General features: G+C 38.1%; 1 protein-coding gene across 4 annotated transcripts in view; it reads left to right on the forward strand.

The window, feature by feature from the left end:
- The window catches only part of LOC121638272 (protein sidekick-1-like), a 284,369-nt gene that overhangs the window by 194,690 nt on the left and 70,216 nt on the right, over positions 1-19,463 (forward strand). For all 4 annotated transcript variants that reach the window (XM_041982952.1, XM_041982953.1, XM_041982955.1 and 1 more), the window contains 10 exons: positions 2,560-2,662; positions 5,316-5,494; positions 8,913-8,996; positions 10,418-10,612; positions 11,412-11,528; positions 11,676-11,843; positions 12,571-12,673; positions 12,776-12,949; positions 16,654-16,790; positions 17,905-18,052. In XM_041982952.1, coding sequence (XP_041838886.1) covers positions 2,560-2,662; positions 5,316-5,494; positions 8,913-8,996; positions 10,418-10,612; positions 11,412-11,528; positions 11,676-11,843; positions 12,571-12,673; positions 12,776-12,949; positions 16,654-16,790; positions 17,905-18,052 — 1,408 coding nt within the window. The remainder of the gene's footprint in view (positions 1-2,559; positions 2,663-5,315; positions 5,495-8,912; positions 8,997-10,417; positions 10,613-11,411; positions 11,529-11,675; positions 11,844-12,570; positions 12,674-12,775; positions 12,950-16,653; positions 16,791-17,904; positions 18,053-19,463) is intronic.

The following is a 19,463-nucleotide window of genomic DNA, read 5'->3' on the forward strand; positions in this document are numbered from 1 at the left end:
AAGATCAGACTTTTCAAACTGTGATCGGACACACAAGATACTGGTGTACACACAATGAAATTAAAGACATACACTTCATGTCTTTGTATACTGTATACTCTCTTCAGCCAAAGTATTAAAACCACTGACATTTAAAGTGAATACCATTAATTAACTCATTAGAGGCAACTGTAACAGTCTCTAATTGAAGTTAATGTGTTGACTGCACAGACCAAGCCCCCCTTGGTTTTAGGAGTAGATGGCAGTAAAAGGCAACATGAGGAAGTTGTAAGCTGGAGTGCTGTACTCCTTATGGAGAATGAAAGGTTCAATGCTGCTTGAGTTAGGTACCTATCAAATTTCATTATGATGGTTTTAACTCTTTAAGACTGATTGAATCGCCATTTTTTCCCAACAACATGCATGCTGGTGATCCCATCAGGAGTTTTAAGACTGGGTTGCTAGAGCCCTTTTTTACATCAAGCCTTTGTGGAATCAGCTCAATGACAGCGACATCCTTAGTTAGAGAAATGCATTCTGTTATACCAATTTTTCTTTACACACAGCCTACCTCACCCCTGTTGCTACCTTCCATGCTGGCTCAGAGGCACATTAGTGGCAAATCAACTTCAGTGCACCCATGCAGCCTGTGTACTTTCACACATGGCATCAGTATGCAAGGCACAGTTCTGGCTTATCTCACTTATCGTTCCCATTAATGACCCAACCTTTACCCTGAGTTGAAGCATCAGTGAGTGTAAGTGACAAGACTATTGAGTGCATGAATGAGCGTCACTGCATGTACTATTGCTCGCCTGTCTACTTGTACCCACATACCATCTTTCACTTCTGCATGACAGTGGATATGACTTTTCAGTGCTTTCTCCCTGATTAAAAAAAAGAGGAGAGGGAGAATGTGAAGGAGGAATAAAGAGTAGAGTCAATTACCACCTTTTCCTCCTTCCCTTCAAAGAGATCAAAGCTGTTCCCTCATCTTCCCACAACATCCTTCCATTCAAACCCCGTCCCCCGACCTCCATCAGAACTAGCCTGTTAATTTTTACTCTCTATGCTCCCTTATTGCAAATCCACATATATATATATATATATATATATAAAATTTACACACACACTTTCTTAGAGGACTACTGTAGATTTATATCATATCACTATGACCACCTGTCTAATACTGAGGTCCTTCTCCTGCTGCCAAAAGAGCTCAGACCAGTCAGGGCATGGGCAAAGAACATCTAAGGGATTGTTTAGTACCAGAACATTAGCACTAAATCCTTTGATCCCTGTGGGTTGTGTTGTGAGGTCTTTTTAGATTGGCGTTGCTTCCTACAGATGCCATCAGATCCTACTGCTCTCCTGCTGGGTTAGATTGCTGTTGGGAGGAGGTGCTGTTGCCATATTTTAGAGTTGTCTGCAAAAAAGTTTAGGAAGAAGTGTTCAACTAAAGTGAATGTCAATGCCAGGATGCAGGTTTTTGCTGCAGAATGTTGCAATGAATCAAGATGACCAGTGAACTCACCTTACTTGTCTGTGGTTTTAATGTTTTGCCTCATCAATGTATAGGTTTAATGAAATCAGAAAATACCAACTCATATTTTTCTGAAGGCCAATCCAGTCAGTTTTATACAATTTTTCAGAGCAAATACTGTATAATGTTATTCTAACTGATAGCAGTCATAGTGAGCCCTTCTCTTATAAGAGGCCATTGAGATCATAAATCATACTCATACACCACCATACTCTCCCACACACCTTTTAGACCATAAATCTTTCTTCACATACTCATCTCACTGTACTCTTCTGAACATTGTTATTTACACTTACTGCTGTACTATGTCCAACACAAATTTTGGGGACGTTTAGACAGAAATAACTAGATTGTGCATGAAAGTGGCTGAAGGCATTTATGTGTCTCTAGATTCCACCAATACAATGAATAAACAAAAACAGAAAAGACAATAAAGTGTGGATGTATAACTTTTATAATACAGTTTTGGTTCTTTTTAACAAAACAAATCAAATTTTTAGAAAACTAAATATTCTTTACTTCCTTCTCTGGGTAGAAATGTTCTTGCTTTTCTGTAAACATCTACAGTAAATTATTGCATTCAGATGTAACCACCATACCATCACCACTGCCTACCCCACTCACATTGGATAAACTGTAGTTTTCAAGCCTTGAGGTTTTCATTAGGTCATCATCATTATCTTCAATCTTTGGAGCAAAGGGGATGTAGGTGAAAAGTGAAATATGGTACTTAATGCTTTAGAGCCAGCTCTAAGTTGCCAGAGTTTGTGGCTAAAGCCATCCTTAATATATATTCTGTATAACTTAAAAAAATCTACAGCTTTGAATGGTAAATATGAGGTTAATAACAGGTTAAATGTGGGGTGCAAAAGTCTGCACACTGTGATGGTCTGCACTCTTTATCAATGTGTGCTTGGGAAAGTAGTGTTTAAAAGTAGACTTTTTGATTGTGCATGTGTAAAACAGTGAAGCTGCTGTGTGTGCAAGTATGATTTATGGGATAAACTTCCTCTCATATTTTTTTCTCTTTGTTGCAGATTCTGAGTCAGAGCTTGTGGCTCCAGCAATTGTGATTGGACCTAAAAACACAACAGTGGTTGCAGAAAGAGAGGCTACATTGGAGTGCATTGCTAATGCAAGGTAAGTTTTTGTGTTTAATACACAAATACATGCTAGATACTTATGTTTCCTTCCAGGAAAATTACAGGATACTACATAAACCTGCAGCTCAGCAAATCTTTCCTCCTAGTGTTAGACACACTAACAGAGGCAGTATACAGATAAACAGTCATGCTTCATCACTTCAGAGGACATTATGTTGACTTGCATACTGTATATTTCCTAGAGCTTTGCCCTAGCTACAACTGCTGCCTGTAGCACTTTAACCTTTATCCAAACCACAGGCCAAGTTGCCATATTGAAATTTAATGATTAACATTACGTAAAGCTGATTTATGTCCCTGGAAAAAAAAGGCAGATTCACTCCACTATCAAGTGAACTTTCGGAGAAGTCCCATCTGGTAGCATACCACAAGCTAAGCAGTCCTGCAAATTCACACTGACCAGTGCCAAATACTTAATGCACACACACATTTATTTACAGCAAAGTGTGGGAAGTATAGTCAGAGTTTTTCAAAGGAACACTAAACTCTTACATATACTTCTCAGAAAATTTCAACCTCATTTTGCATTATAACCAGGAATAAATTCAGCTGTAGTTCCTTAAAAACTGTTCTATTCTCTATATTGTTATAGTACCAGTTCACAGTGCATTTTCAGCAGAGAACAAAAGTTTGAGAAATCCAATTATTGTCAGCTAAGGAAACCAACAGAATGCCACAAATTTTCTGTTCGATTCAACTGGATTTTCTGAGCATGCATGGCTAGTGACCGTGGAGTGGTGAACTCTCTTCTGACAGATAAAAACTTCCTGCTGAACCAGACTCAAAATAGGCCACCATCTGCCTTGATTTTTTTGGGGGGGGACACAAACACAAAGAAACAAACAAAACACCAGGCCAGGGATATCTGCTATGGAAACAAAATAAATGAGTCACACAGAGTTAATGACAATAACAGATATTTAGGCACAGTGTGTAAAAGGCAATAAGAGTATGGTGAGGAAAGGTGCATCATTAGAGCTTCTTCGACAGGTTACAGCAGGGGTTTTCAAACTTTATGAGCCATGACCCCCAAGATAAGATGCATTGATGTTTGTGACCCCCCCAGATGACTTAGTGATTAATTGTGTGATGTATCAAATGGGTCCTGTTGCAGCAACCTGTAAATATGGCTGGAAAACAGTCAGAATCTTAATAAATAAGGATAAATAAGGAGGAAAAAGTGGGTTTTTGGTAGTTCACCACTGTGACAAAGCATTTACATTCCCAAAATCATCTTCTTTCCCGGAGTTAAGTCAAATTCAGATTTGTAGTATGACATGTGTACTAATTTAGTTGTTAATGAGTTATTGTGTTAATAAAACATAATGTGCTAATTTCAGAGATTTATCTCTTCATTAATGGTTTAATTTTGACAGCCCTGGTAAAAAAAAAAAAAAAAAAAAAAAAAAGCCAAATATATTCATAAATGTAGGCTATACATTTTTTATAATTGTCTAGCAACCCCCTGAAATGATCTTGTGACCCCCATTGAGGTCCCAACCCCCAGTTTGAAACCCACGGTCTAGAGTAGTGTAACTGAAGAGATATTTCATGGTCACATGAGCCGGTCCAAAATACTGAAGTTTTAATAAAACGAAAAGTGTTAAGCTCTAGTTGTTGAGAGTTGCCTCCTAAAATATTCACACAAAATAAAAGTGATAAATACTTTTCCTTTGTCGTATACTTTATGTGCAAATCAAACTTTGAATGAAAACACAAAAGGTACATTAAGGCAACTACAGCAGGAGCTGAGAAGTATGGCCAGATCATGCATTTTTAATTCAACACAAAGTAATTTAGTCTCCTCAGCTTGCTCTGCATCTTCACACAAAGGATATTAGCTCACAGTTTCCTGCGCTTTTTTTCTGACAAGAACAAACTTTTCCAGAGACTATTCCAACTGTCAAAAAAGGACTCATTGAAAAACTTTCTCCACAGAAATAATTTTGTACCCAGAAAACACAAAAAGGAGAAGCATACCAAGTTTGAACCAAGAGTTAGATCAATGAAATCAGATTCTTTGCTTAAGTCTAAATTCAGCTACTTTCCACATTCATTAGTTACCACTTACTGTATATGTACCTCTAGTAACCCTAACCCAGATAGAGCGATGTGGATGACTTTCTGCTGCTTGATAATGTTTTTTGATAAAAATGAAAGAGGAAAAAAGCTTCAAATGTTCATTGTTCATCACATGAGTGATGAACATTGGTGGGTTTTTTTTTGCAGTCATCTGCAAACCAAATGCAGGTAAAAATTAAATTGCAAGAAGATACACAGACACCGGTGGAAAAAAACTGAGCTCTGCTTTCAAGAGCAGATGTCGCGCTGTATTAATGTTGTCTTAGACAAAAACCCACACTCAAAGGAATGGCATTTTCATGTTGTTTATCCCAACAAAATTTCATTTTCCAGAAAAACCCATTTCCTTTCTCAACATTTAGAATAACTGACTAAAGCTCCTTCATGCTGAGTAGAGCTGACTGCTCCGATATACAGTGTCATCATTCATTTACTGCCTCATTGACAAATAAACTGATGGATTTAATATGTAGTAATTGCCTTCTGTCACACTTTTCCTTTTTTTTCTGCAATTCTCCTCACTCCTCTTTCCTCTTTTCTAATCTCAGACCAATTGACGGGCTTGTGGTATCGTGGAAACGTGATGGACGTTGGCTAACCAGTGGGCGTCGGCTTATTATTCCTGCCCCCACCACTTCGGACACAGGGTTATATGTTTGTGAAGCATCACTACTTAGCAACACTACTGTCAAACCTATGGAGGCAAGAGCACACCTCACTGTAATGGGTAAGATAAATCCTGACACTCACAAGCCAGGTTTCCATTTCTTTAAAGACACTGACTTCATGTAGACCATGACCACTAATTACTTATACTCAACTAATAACTTCTTTTGAAGCCAAGTTTTTTTTTTTTAAATTGAATATTTAATCTCATGGATACTTTATGTCCTGAAAAGGAGGCAAATCACTTCAATGTGACTGTGAAAACAGATTTATGTAACATGTGTTATACAAGTACACATATAGTTCCTAACACCATTATCCATTACTGTCCATGGTTGGCCCCCTAATACCATCATCATGTTATTCATTTCTGTTTTAACTTCTCTGTTGTCTTTTCTTGTACACTTTTTGCTCCAAGCTTAGGTTAATTATGTTTATTCTTCAATTTTTTTCTGACTTTTTCTTCTGGAAGTGCAACTTTGAACAACCCAAGCAGTGCTTGTCAACTACAGGACTGCTTGAGCCGAGTCTTTTGTCCACACTCACCTATAAAATGTCCATTGTGGCCACAAACAGCTGTTACAATCATGTACACGCAAATCTATTTGTGTACTTCATGCTCAGACACCATCAAAAAAATCGGCACCACAGACACATGTGCCTATTTGCCCAGCAACAAAATTAGTTTTGCTCCCTGGAGTCGCCAATTAATAGGAGAACATGGAAAAGGCTGAAACAGGAGTGCTCTCATAACAATCCACTCCTGTCCTCAATGTGTGCGCATAAATAGAAAACAACAAGCACGCAAGCAGGGAGTATGTGATTGATGAAGCAAAACTTTTCTCTCCCAGTTTGTCAGTGTCTTTTTGATCTCCTGTGATTGTCGAAGCGAAGGAGCACCTAAGCAGAGAGCACGAACTACCCACGCCTACAGAATACTTGCTAGTCAGAAAAGACCTGCCTGAATATTCATTTGGCGCTTGTTCTTATTCTGTGCCCCCCACCCCCTCACTATCTAGAACCAATTTTTGAACCTCTGCCTGCTCCTTCTTTTTTTCTGTGTTCCCCCCACAATCACTTTCCCCACATTATCTTCCTTCATTAGACCAGGAGCTCTTTTAAGGCCTGCCTGACAGGGAGAAAGTCTGCATACATTCATTTGTATCAGAGGCGTAGACTGATGAATACATTGGTACTGATCCTCTTTTTTCTGCTTTGGGCTCAGCAGACCTTGATGCAATAAAAAGGATTCCTAAACAGAATAGCGTATGTGTCTCTGAGAGAGAAAGGAACAGCCTCAAAAGTATTCATTATTCAATTTCATTTCTTTTTTGACAATCCTCTAATAGGAATATGTATGACTCTGCAACCTCATGTTAGATACAGTACAGGCAACTACTGGTGCAAACAACAGCATATCTATTGTTCTCCATCTTTGTTTTGCAGGCAGACAGCAAGGAATCAACAAAAGCTAAAAATCTTCAACCTAGCCACCTAAACACTTAAAAAGGTTTTTTTGTGTGTGTGTGTGTGTGCGTGTGTGTGTGTGTGTATGTGTGTTTCAGCTTCTATTTTCTTGCCATCACCTGACTGAAGGGAATTAGTACATCTGTGTGAGCAGTGTCATGCCACATGGCTTTCATGCATTACCACTGCAGTACCAAACTGTATTTTGCATCGATAATACAGTAAGATACAAACATGTGAGTTTGAAAAAGGCAGGGAATGGGAAAGAATAGTTCAGTAGAATAGATATATGTATATAGGATTTTTTTTCCACTAATAGGGTTTCATTTTGTTACAATAAAACTTTTCATTCGAGTTTTGAGATTTTTATATAACAGACCTGCACGGAATAGTTCTAACTGTTGGAGTAAAGTAAAAAGAAAAATAAATTTAAATGAATGAAATCTGCTAATAAAGAGCCCACCGGTAAAAAAAAAAAAAAAAATCAGGCAAGATGGGCATTATTCAGAGAGGTAAGTGGTCAAAGATAAGCTCCACAGCAGAGATCAAAGTGTCTGTTTTGGTTTTACACTCCACAGCGTACTTTGAGTTAGCCAAAAGGCACCTGGGCCCATCAAACATGTAAAAAGATTCTCTGGTCAGATGAGATTAAAATTAATCGTATTCACCAAGGAAAATGTTGTGTGAAACAAACCAGCACCTCCTCTCATGTCTGAAGCAATGGACATGAGTCCCAGTGGGACAAAATGTTCAATGTGTTTGTTTGTTTTTTGTTGTTGTTGTTTTTTTACTTATTTCTTATTTATTTTAGATCTGAATACAATTTCCACCTTATAGTTCCAGGTTATAGGCAACAACATGTAACTGTCAACACACAAGCAGCTTGATCAATCCTGTACTTTATCTTTTTTTCAGCCTGTTCAGTTGATCCCCTGCAATGTGTGAAAAGCCAAATAAATAAAAAATAAAATAAAAACAGAGGATATATATTTTTAAGGGCATTGCAGCCTTAGAATGACTTCACAGTGTCAGAAATGTTATTGCTTGTATGTTAGTGGTGTACAAATATCAAAACAGAAACCAGACAGGAAACATCTATAAAATTTCTTCTTCTTTCTTCTTGTTCGCAAGAAATACCTTTGCAAAAAAAAAAAAAAAAACACACACTTTTCTTTCACTGGAGATTTAATTTCACCTAAAGTCATTTCCAGTGAACAGCTGCCATTGTTGTGTGAAGCATCTTTTCCAGAGATACCAGAGTGAAAATTCTTTGTCTTTCTCTCTTCCTGATTCTGGGCCTGCTGTGCTGATCTTTCTTTTTTATCATTTGCTGAGTACTAACAGTTTTGATTCTGATAAAATTAGTTGTAGCATGAGTATATTATTTAGCTTTACACTAATACTCCATAATCTTTATATTTAGATTTGGATTTATTTTGTTTTTCATTGATTGTGTGTAAAGTTTAAAAAAGAGGATTATGTCCTTCAAAATATTAATGGCATGTTTATGTCTATAAGTGTGGAAGTTAATCACGGGTTATATAAACAGAAAACCTTACCTTAGGATGACAGTCCACTCTATGCTTAGAAAGAGTTTTTATTCTAGCAGATTTCACTCTGACTCCTATAAAAACAGTAAAATCTTATTTAAAGTTATTTGTCTTACTTATTTAAAGGATTTTGACTTTTTTTTTAGCCTTTAGTAATAGTAGTTTAAGCCTTTAGACATTCAGGGCTGCACGGTGGTGTGGTGGTTAGCACCGCAGCCTCACAGCAAGAAGGTCGTGTGTGTGTGTGTGCATGGTTGTTTGTCTATCTGTGTTGGCCCTGCGACAAACTGCTGACCTGTCCAGGGTGTACCCTGCCTCTCACCTGTTAAAATGCTGGGATAGGCTCCAGCTCACCCGTAATGGAATGGTCAAGATAATGAAGTACTATTTTAACCAGTGTTGATACAGAAGGTGTTTTACATGTAAATGCTTTAAATTTTGTGTAAATGTTTCTCTCTGTAGAACCACCACTGCTGACAGTTCAACCCCAACAAAAGATCCTGGCTGATATTGACAAGAATGTAGAGATCCCCTGCCTGGCTTCAGGTACGCTGCCTGTGTGTTTGAGATTTAAAAAAATCTGTCATATTATACATGGTCAAAACATTTCTGTTTATTTGATTACAATGCTGAAAGCTGCTGCTGCAAAAAAGCCTGTTGTCTCATAACATGTTTGGCAGGTACAGACTTTGTTTTTCTATCAGTTAATGCAACAGATTTATGATTAAGTGTGTTAAAACATGGGGCTTAAAAGTGAATAGAAGTTTCCAAGGATTGGATTAACTTTACAGATCTGTGCAAAGCAGTGAGAATAAAATATATTGTTTGTATATTGTATTGTAAGTTATTTCCAAAAGTAAATACACCCCAGAATAGTACAAATATCAGGAAATGATGCTTTATATGTTTTTTTTTATTTTAGCAACTTAATCTATAGCATACTTAGGACCACAGTCTGATTATGTTTGTTATTGAATGAAACCATTAAGCAAATGCAGCCCCTGACAACATCACATTCAAATGTTGAGTCACCTAGCTGCCTAGCTGTTGTCGGTTCTTTTGTTTACAGTCATCTCCAATCCAAGTTGTGTCACTTTGACTTTACATATTGCTAGAGTTTGGCACCATCCAGGGCACAGTATGTGCTTCAGCTTGATGTCTTCATAGATAGTTATCTATGTACACATTGAAATGCTTTGGCCAGGTTTGGAAATTGCACTTTTCCATGGCTCTTATCTTTAAATGGATTACATGAAAACACTTACATATAAGAAGGGCTGGATAGGGTCCTAAAAACTGTAACATACACCTCTCTCACTGCCACTCTCACACATGAGTGAGTTCATGTTCCTCTTCAGTAATCTGATACAATGGCAGTGTAATTAAATAGCAGAGGCCTGAGGGCATGGAGAGAGATGGAGGCTAGGAGCAGGAATGAGAAAAGACAGAGTGACAGCGTGAGTAAGACAAGGAGGGGGTGAAGAATATTCACACGCCTGTGAAAGCTTGACACCAACAGATTGAGAAAGAGTCTAAAGTTTGTCTCTCCCTCCCTCGAACACCCACTCACTCACACACACAAACTCACAGGTGTAAGGGGTTCAGTCAGAATAATTGCATGAGTTTCCGGCCTGTCATATCTGGCATGTTGGTCAGACAGTTGGGTGCTGATACTGTAGATATTTAGTGTGCTGTACTTATCCACATCTTTTATTTAGAATGTATTTTGCCCCCCTCTGCTACCCTTACTCTACCACCCACACCCTCCAATCAATATATTATTAATACTCATTATGTCCACATGCATATTTATAGAGCAAGACAGAGGAAAGAATGCTAAACATCTGTATGACTGTTATAGTAGAAGAAGACACAGTTACCTCAGCAGTGAGGTCAGCTGGCTTGTTATTTAGGAAACTAATCTTTTTGTCTATTTTTTGTGTTTGTTTTTACATGCACATACATAGGCATACCCCAGCCTCGAATTGAATGGTATAAGGATGCTGTGCTGCTTTCTAAACTGGCCAACCCTCGCTACAAGGTCAGTGCAGCCACTGGGTTGACGGTGCGCAGGGTACAGCCAGGAGATGGAGGAATATTCCAGTGCTTCGCTCGCAGTGCTGCTGGAGAGGCTCAAGCTTACACAGAACTCCTCGTCTCCAGTGAGTTTGTCTGACACATTTTGAACACAATCGAGCACAAACTCATATGAACACACCTTCATCAGGCTTACTGTTACACTCAGATCTTACTTGTTTTGATTCTCGTAGTCTTTACACTGCTTTACTGCTACACCACCCTCTACGTTGTTCCCTTTTACATTTCTGCTGAACTCCTTTTTGATCTTAATCTGTCATTTTCTTTCTAGTTGCCAGTTATATTTTGAGATGAATCATAAAATAAAAGTATTTTCTCGATCGTCCCTAATACTGGAGTGTCGGATACAGACTTTTACATATTTTTAAAAATGTTAGCGTACAGTATCTTTATGTTCAGTGTCAGTCACATATGAAAGTGATGATGATCATGAAGATAGAGCTTGAACCAATGTGTTTACTCACCCAGTGGTAAATGAAGTTGGTAATTGTGTGGGGCAAACTATGGAAAAAAAAAAACTATGATGTGATATGCCAGTAGTAAAACCAAGGTTAGTGTTGTGCTTTGGTAGCAAATCCAAGCTGCACAAAATACAAAGTACATACTGTTTAGTGAGCATCTGAAATATTTTAAAATCCCGGTGTGACCTCCAAACTGCTGCTGTTCTCATTTATGCATACTCACGTAAAAGCAGGTAGTGAATAAACCCTCTGTCGATCAGAGGAGCTGCATTAGTGTTCAGATCAACACTGTCTTCCTTTCTTTATCCATTCTTCTACTTCTGTGCTGTTCTTTTTTATCTATTTGCATGCACTTAGTTTTCTTCTGACTCTCTCTTTCATATGCTCTTTCTTTGTGTTTTAGGTATGCCCCCCACATTTACATCCACCCCATCTGACCAAACAGTAACTGATGGCGACACAGCCTTGTTTACCTGCCAGAACAGTGGTGCTCCGAAACCTGCCATTACCTGGAAGAAAGGTACCAAGCCACACACTCTAAAACACACCCGTATCATGTACACTGACAGAACAATCACTAACATAATGTGATTGTAATAGAAATGGGCATAATTACTCTCCTTCTTTCTTTTCGCCAAGGCTAACTTACTGCTTTCTAACTCTGTAGGATCGCAGGTTGTTGCCAGTGGCTCTTTCCAAGTTCCTAGGTTCACACTGATGCAGTCTGGTGGTCTGCAGATTCAACCCGTCAGTTTCCAGGATTCAGGAGAATTCACCTGCATCGCCTCAAACTCAGAGGGAACCATTAATGCCACTGCTACACTCACAGTCTGGAGTACGACTATACACACACCTGCTCTAGACTCAAACAAATATGCAGTGAATGCTTAAATATACACTTAATAAAACTAAAACAGGCGTGGACCACCAATTTATCTGTACCTGTCCAGGCTATTGAACTGCTGTACGACTGGTTATTGATAGAGTTAGGTTGTATGCAAGGCAAGTAATCATTTTATCTGACCGATCCCTGACTCACTGGCTTATTTATTTATTCATTTTAATATTATGTAATTGTATTTGGCCTGGTAGCTGAAGATAAAGAGAAAATGTTTTGCAGGTTTTCATTTTAGCTGCGAGATGTAAACAGTTTTCTCTTTTATCTGTCGATGGCTTGGTTGCATCACAGGTGTGAAATGAAATGAAACTGAGGTCCTTTTTTCCACATCTGCATCTTACTGTAATTAGTACATCTTTTTAACTGAATCGTATGGAAATCTAAATGAGGGAAAGAATCAGTAAAGTGACAGGCTGCTTGATGAGTGTGTGTGTGTTTGTGAAACACTCTTAAATGCTTCATGTTTGATAGTTCCTGTAAACAAATTCATGTCTTGCTGTTGTTGAGCATCATGCATTTTAACGTACACATTTTAAACAAGAATGTGCCATGTTATGTAATATAGGAGGAGAATGCTAGATTATTTCTGCCTCTAAATGTATCCCACTTTTGTCTCTGCTCTTCACTCTTCATCTCTTTCTGCATTTCCTCTGTTTCTTTTAAGGACGCAGTGTCATTTCTGTGCCTCCAACAGACCAGCGTGTCATCAAAGGAACCACAGCTGTTCTGGACTGTAATGCTACAAATGACCCCAGAATCAATATCAGGTACCTCCGCATTGATGTTTCCATTAAAACCTCCCTTATAGTACAATCTCCCATTTTCATCTCCATTTGTTCATTCTTGAAATAACACCTCCTCTGCTGCAGCTTTAAGTGGGATCGCGGTGGTGTGCCTGTTGTTACGAGCGGTGGCGGCCGTGTCGCTGTGCGGGGAGGCTCTCTCACTATTGGCCAGACATGGTCAGGTGACATTGGGGACTACACGTGCACTGTGACATCACAAGCTGGCAATGATTCCCGGTCTGCACGCCTTGAAGTCATGTAAGTTCAAAGAATAACTTTTCCTTTTGTTGTTTAACTCAAACACATTTTATATAGCTTTTAAACATATGTTATAAGTTGTTCATCTTGATTCAGCTTGTACCACAGCTTGATGATTTCTATCATAACATCCTTGCATGTGTGGTAATGTGTGCATGTGCTGATCTTTTACAGCACCAGGAAAGCCATGTGGCAGTGGGCTTTTTTATGCCACTCTATTGAATTATTCTGGCTACTTGAAACTGTGAAAACTTTAAAATGATACTGGTTGTGTAGACCTTGTTGGCAGTTATAACTGACAAACAACATTTTCTTTTATTAAAATATAATAACACAGAAAAGGGGGAGATGTTAGAAGAAATTATGTTTGTGATAATTGAAGCTATTGATTGACAGATTTGAGGAGCTTTCAAAACAGGAAAAAAAACATTTGCATGCATTTGTAGAATACTGGCTTTCACCTTTGCATGATCAGAAAGCCAAACGAAAAATACAGCTTATTAAATCTTGCATTTTACTGTTAAGGAAACATTTCCTTTAAGAAAATCAATATGCAGTGTTTACGCAACACATCAAACAGACAAATCATAGTTGTTGTGTTGCCTCCACATACATTCCTGGAGAGATGCACATCAGGTCATGGAATATGAAATAATTCTGTTCAGTTTTCCAGTTTCCAAACATAATGCTTAAATAATTTCTTTAGCTTTTAAAAGAATAAATCTCTATTAATTCCTTAAACATTGTTTGTTTGGTTTTTTTTTCACCACATATCTTCAGATGGAATTGCTCTCCTCAAAATGAAACACCACAGTGATTTTTAATCCAGCCATGCATCACACAAGAAGAAACACAATTTATTCATAGCAGGCAGTCTGCATCCAAATTGCAGACATTGTTGACGAGAACAACTCATCAAGTTACAGCATTAAAAAGAAATATCTTTTAAAATGGGATTCAGGGAAGAGATAGGTCATTGGTTACATAACCAGACCACAAAAGAAAAAAAAAAGAAAAAGTAATTGCTTGTTTTTAGCAATGTCCACATTCATTTCAAACTTTGTGTTTGTAACATTTAACGCTGAAATGTGTGAGAATATGGCGAGCTGTTATTAGACAGTATTATCAAATGTGCGAGGGCATATCACAACCCCTGCTCTGTGCTTCAATTACTTTTTGAATGTAATAAATGTGCATGTAGTGGGTGTGTTCATGCACACATTCATGTTTGAGTGAGCAATTTTCCAAACTTTTTAAGCTGATGCTCACATTAAAAAATGTTGCAAACACATATTTTAAGTGTATGCCCTGCTCCGACCCATGCTGTCCTATTACAGCTCCTGTGAGATAGCAGGTACTGACCTTTATATATTAATCAGCACTTTGGTGATAAATTTATCAAAAGCAGTTATAATATACTAATGTAACTGCATTCTAGGAGAAGGAAGCAGAACATTAGACCATATCCTTGTGAGTTATGTAAAGAAAAGATGTTATGCATGTTGGACACAAAGGGAGGAATCAGAACTGTGCTTACAGCTCTGTGAAAACATGAGGAGAATGAAGGGACTTCTGTTCAACACTGCATGAGTGTGTCTGTATATGTGTGTTTGCGTGTGTCCACATGTGTGACTGACATTCTTGTTAGCTTCGTATCAATGGGTCATGGAGGCTAACAGACGCTGGCGGCTGAGGAGGCAAACTAATTACCAGCAGGTTATTGGTTCAAATCCCTTAAGAAACATTCATGTGTCTGTGAGAGTGTGTTCGTGCGTGCATGTGTGTTTGGTGGGAGGGTTGCTGATGGTAGTTGCTCTAACATTCTCCAAGCTCATCTATTAATTAATATGATCGTGTCAGCTCTGAAAAAAAGAGAACATTTTCAATTCCCCTTTCTTTAATCACTGCTGTCCTGGTTTGATATGCTACTACTGTATCTCCAATATATCTTATTCTTAATACATCCCTCCGGCTGCTTCTCCATCCCCCTTTTTGTGGATTCATACCCTCTTTTGTGTCAAATGTTAATCAGTACAAGCACAAACAGACACGAGATAAACATTTGTAACCTTGCATTATCTGATGCAACTAATAGTAGCATGCACTCTGTCAAAGGAGAGCTCGTGGTCAGCATATTCACACATCTGGGATTGCTTAGAAATAATTAATAAGCTTATGAATATATGAGATACAGCCACTCTGGGCACAAGGGATAATTTCTTTTATCATGGTTCCACTATTAATATATTTATTTGGTTCTTTTATGTTGTCTGTAAATATATTTAATTCTGTTGTGTTTGCTAGCACCTGCAGCCTTCACACGAGGAGCTCTGAGTTCTGCTTTGTTTTTGTTTTTTTCATCTCTTCTTTCAAGCCAACTCTTTTTTAAAGAGAATTACAATCCACTGAAATTGGTATAATCAGATGTCTGGGTTCTCTTTACTGCTTTTATGAATTTATCTGTATTGCTCGTCTTATTAATAACAGGGCAGAGATCCACAAATATCTGCAGGGGATGTGGAAGATGTCTGGAAAATGTCTTTTTAATAGATGCAGTGAGATATATTTGTGGTTATACAGAGCATGTAAAGAATAAAAATATGCAAATGACAGTCATACATAAAAGATATCACCCACTGGAACTGATCCTGGACAAGATCCAAGAGCTAACTGGGGTGTCAGAGCCAACATTATTCCAGTTGCACATATTTAATAGAATTGCAGCACACAGAAAACAAATATCAATCTAATGAACAGTCTCTGCACATTAATAGAGGAAAGTTTATAAGCAAAACCGTAATAGACAGACACTTTTTATCTACGTGCTGGTATTACAGAAATCTTTCCAAAACAGAAAAAAAAGGATTCATACCGTCTCGTATCATGATGGTGAATATGAAGCTCCAACAAGCACTTAATTACATTTACTTCGCAGAGAGACCAGAAAAGCACAAACAGCTTACTTCAGTGTGTCAGAGAAAAAGATCTTGCCAGCACATCCAAAGCTCACTAATTAACACATTATATTTTGTTCACTTAATCTGCTCAAAACGTGTAAAAGCTGCAAGTTGTTGTGTTGTGGAGTTGTGGGGTTTCTAGGCAAACTTTTCTTGGCTGGCAGAAGTGACTTTTTTTTTTTAAATCTCAGTGGCAACTGTCACAGCCAAGACAAAGTCTGGCCAAATGTGTGAAGTCATATTGAAGTTCTCATATCTGGACTGTACGGGTCTCAACATTCATGTTGTATTTTCTGTTTGGACTCCAGTTTATTAGACTTGGAGCTTGATAATGTAGTAATGCTTAGAAACCAAACAAGCCATGATGCCTCAACCCAGCCAAAGTCCATAAGTAATATTAAAAATCTATGGTAACAAATCCAAGATTGAAAACCTATCATACCTGTCAATACTTATTTTAACTCAATATTGTTGTTTAATAATATGGCTACTTTCAAAACATCATCCTGTTTGAATAATGCAGCCTGTAGTTGAGCTTTAAACACGCTGGCAAACTTTTTCTTAGTTACCTTTGAACCAGGTCGAACCTGCTGCTTCACCATTTCCAGTCTTTGGTTCACTATTGTTGTTTGCTTCGCATTTATCCTACACACTTGTGATGGTCATGAAAGCAGACAAGTTTTTTTTTTATTTCACGAGGTGAAATGTAAATGATATCTGGTGTTTTTCTGTCTTTCTTGTGCTCAGTGAGCTACCACATTCTCCTCGCTCCCTGACGGCTCGTCTCAACGATTCAGACTCTCGATCTGTTCGTCTCTCCTGGCTGCGCCCTTTCGATGGAAACTCCCCTCTTCTGTACTACGTGTTGGAGCTCTCTGAGAACAGTATGTGTGTGTGTGTGTGTGTTTGTGTGTTTGAGTGTGTCCATCCTTGGGCATAAATTATAGTTCCTAAAAGGCAAACAGCTGTTCATTTGCTGTCTACATGCACTCATTTACAAGAGACGGACATATGGGGAATAGTGTTGCAGCATAAATGCACAGGTTCCCTATAAATAAACTCTTATTATCCAGCCCTTCTTTACCCTATCTCTCTTTCCCATCAGAGGCTCAGCCTCTCTTCACCACAGATGTTGTAACAGCAGGCCAGCTCTCTGTCAAATAAGAATGGGAGTAAGACAGACAGGGACGGGAAGGAGAGACTGAGGAATGGAATGACAGGAGAAACAGATGGGAAAGATGGCTGTAAGGGGACAATGTGATGAGCAGTCATGTGCCCAGGCACCAGGCACATGACTGCCTGAAAACCAAAAAAAAAAAGTAATATTCTCATCTTGATCTAGTTTTTCCATCATTATTTAACGGTTGCTCTGTTAAATCTACAAGACTATGACAAAATTATGATTAAGAAAAAGAATTATGGTGGGAGAGAAGTGAGAAAATGTGTATGACTGGGAGAGATATAGAGAAAGATGAGGAATGCAGAGAGCCTAATTGACTGGTCGATTTCAGTGAAGGATGAATCCAGACAATGAGGAATGGATTGGAGTTTTTGCACCTTGATTACCCACTCTGTGCGTGTTATATATTAGATTCTTTTGGATTGTATTTTAGAGAGAATCTGCCACTATAAATATAAGGTATTTTCATGTCAGTCTGTGGCTCTAATACACTGGGCTTGCACACTATCCTTTTCTTTCACACAGACACATGTGGCTGCTGCAATAATAGGGATAATAGTGCATCTGTCTTTGGTACATTCAGTGTGAAGACTGAAAGATAAGCTGGCAACAATAAATAGCAACATCTGTGCTTCAAAACTAATTCTCCTCTCCCTTCCTAACTTTCTGCCTTGCTTCATACTTCACACTTATTTCTGGCTTTATACTTCTCTCCAGCTCATCCCCCTCTTCCTTTGTATCCATCCTTTCCTTGTTTCTCCATTTGTTCTGCCTCAGCCAGATATTATCGGCTTCTAATCTTTGTGTCTTGTGTCTAGACTCTCCCTGGAAAGTCTACCTATCTGAGGTTGATCCTGCAGTGACCGAGGTATCAGTGGGCGGGCTCACACCTGCCAGAACGTACCAGTTCAGACTCTGTGCCGTCAACCAAGTGGGCAGGGGTCAGTACAGTGCTGAAACACAAAGGTAAGAGAAAGCCATGCTCCTACACACACTTCCCTCTACCACCTTCATTAAACACATGCTTCACAAAACTCCAGGTGATACCAAACTTTTTATTTGCTGTTGTCTTCCTTTTTTTTACAAAGAACATGGTGTGATTTTAGTGAAATAGTTTTTTCTTTCTTTCTTTCTTTCTTTCTTTCTCATCTTTTTTGCCTTGTTTTATCTCTGTGTAATACATTTTCCAGAGGAAAGGAAAGATTTTCAAAATGTTTCATTTATTTCTCTTAGACAAAAGTGAGGTTTGTGTGGAACTAAAATGATGATTGGCTTATTTCTCCACTTTCTCATCTTTTTCTCCAAAAAAGAAATACACTGAAAGGCTCCATTTAGTCTTGTTTGAAGTTTAAAAGGAGATCCCACATAGCTCAGATTTCCTTAACTTTTGCAGCTTTTTTATCTCATGCATAGAAATCAAAGAGTTCTCCTTATGAACTCAATCTGTTCTCCTTTCTACCCTCTTTTAAACTGTTTCACGGATCTCATGCTGAGCTCAGTAAAATGAGTAAACGAGAAGTTCTCCACAAATGTTCCACAAAAGTTCTCCACTTTTTTCTCAGCAAGTTTTGTCTTGTTTGTTTTTATTTTACTTAAACAAATATTTATTTCCAATAATCCTTCATTGTAAAATAAAGATAAAGTGATTTAATGATGAATGCAGTGCAATAAAGTTACTATTTTAGTTCAAAATGAAAATAAATTTCTATATTCTAAATTCTGGTAGTTTGGTTTTATGTGCAAGAAGTTTTAGTCTTTTTAGCTTTGAGGACTCACTGTCTGAGAACCTTTTAGAGCTGAGCCTCATTACCACTGGCTGTGGTTATGAGACCCAACCTACTGGACATAGACAAGGCCTGGTTAGCAGTGACAGCTGAGACTACCATATGGGGATTATAGTTGCAAAAGAAAACAAATAAAATGTACACAATATCATCCCTAAGAAATAATCTATAGTTAATATTTTCTATGATATGGTAAAATGTTTTAGTTTTTAGATGTGATATGTTTATGTTTTCTTGGTTGATGAGATTTGGAAATCATTGCATTGTGTTACAGTTTACACAGCATCCCAACTGCTCTTGGAGTTAGGGTTGTATTTCTAAAGATTAATTATTTATTTTTCTGTGAAAGTAATATAAAACTTATTTCCCTTCACCACTTACAGAAACTATAGAAGTGTTGAACAAACCTAGCACTCTGGATGAGGTGCATACAATGTCGACATTTAAAGTGAATAATGCACAATAATCAGCAATATTAGGAGAGCACAGTGAGACAGATATAACGGCTGCATGGTGGTCTGGTGGGTTCGTGTACGTTCAGGCAATTTGTTTTTTCATTTTAAACTAAAATGGGAAAAACAGAAGTACTGTCG

The sequence above is a fragment of the Melanotaenia boesemani genome, chromosome 4 (genome assembly GCF_017639745.1).
Source record: "Melanotaenia boesemani isolate fMelBoe1 chromosome 4, fMelBoe1.pri, whole genome shotgun sequence".
Lineage (NCBI taxonomy): Eukaryota > Metazoa > Chordata > Actinopteri > Atheriniformes > Melanotaeniidae > Melanotaenia > Melanotaenia boesemani.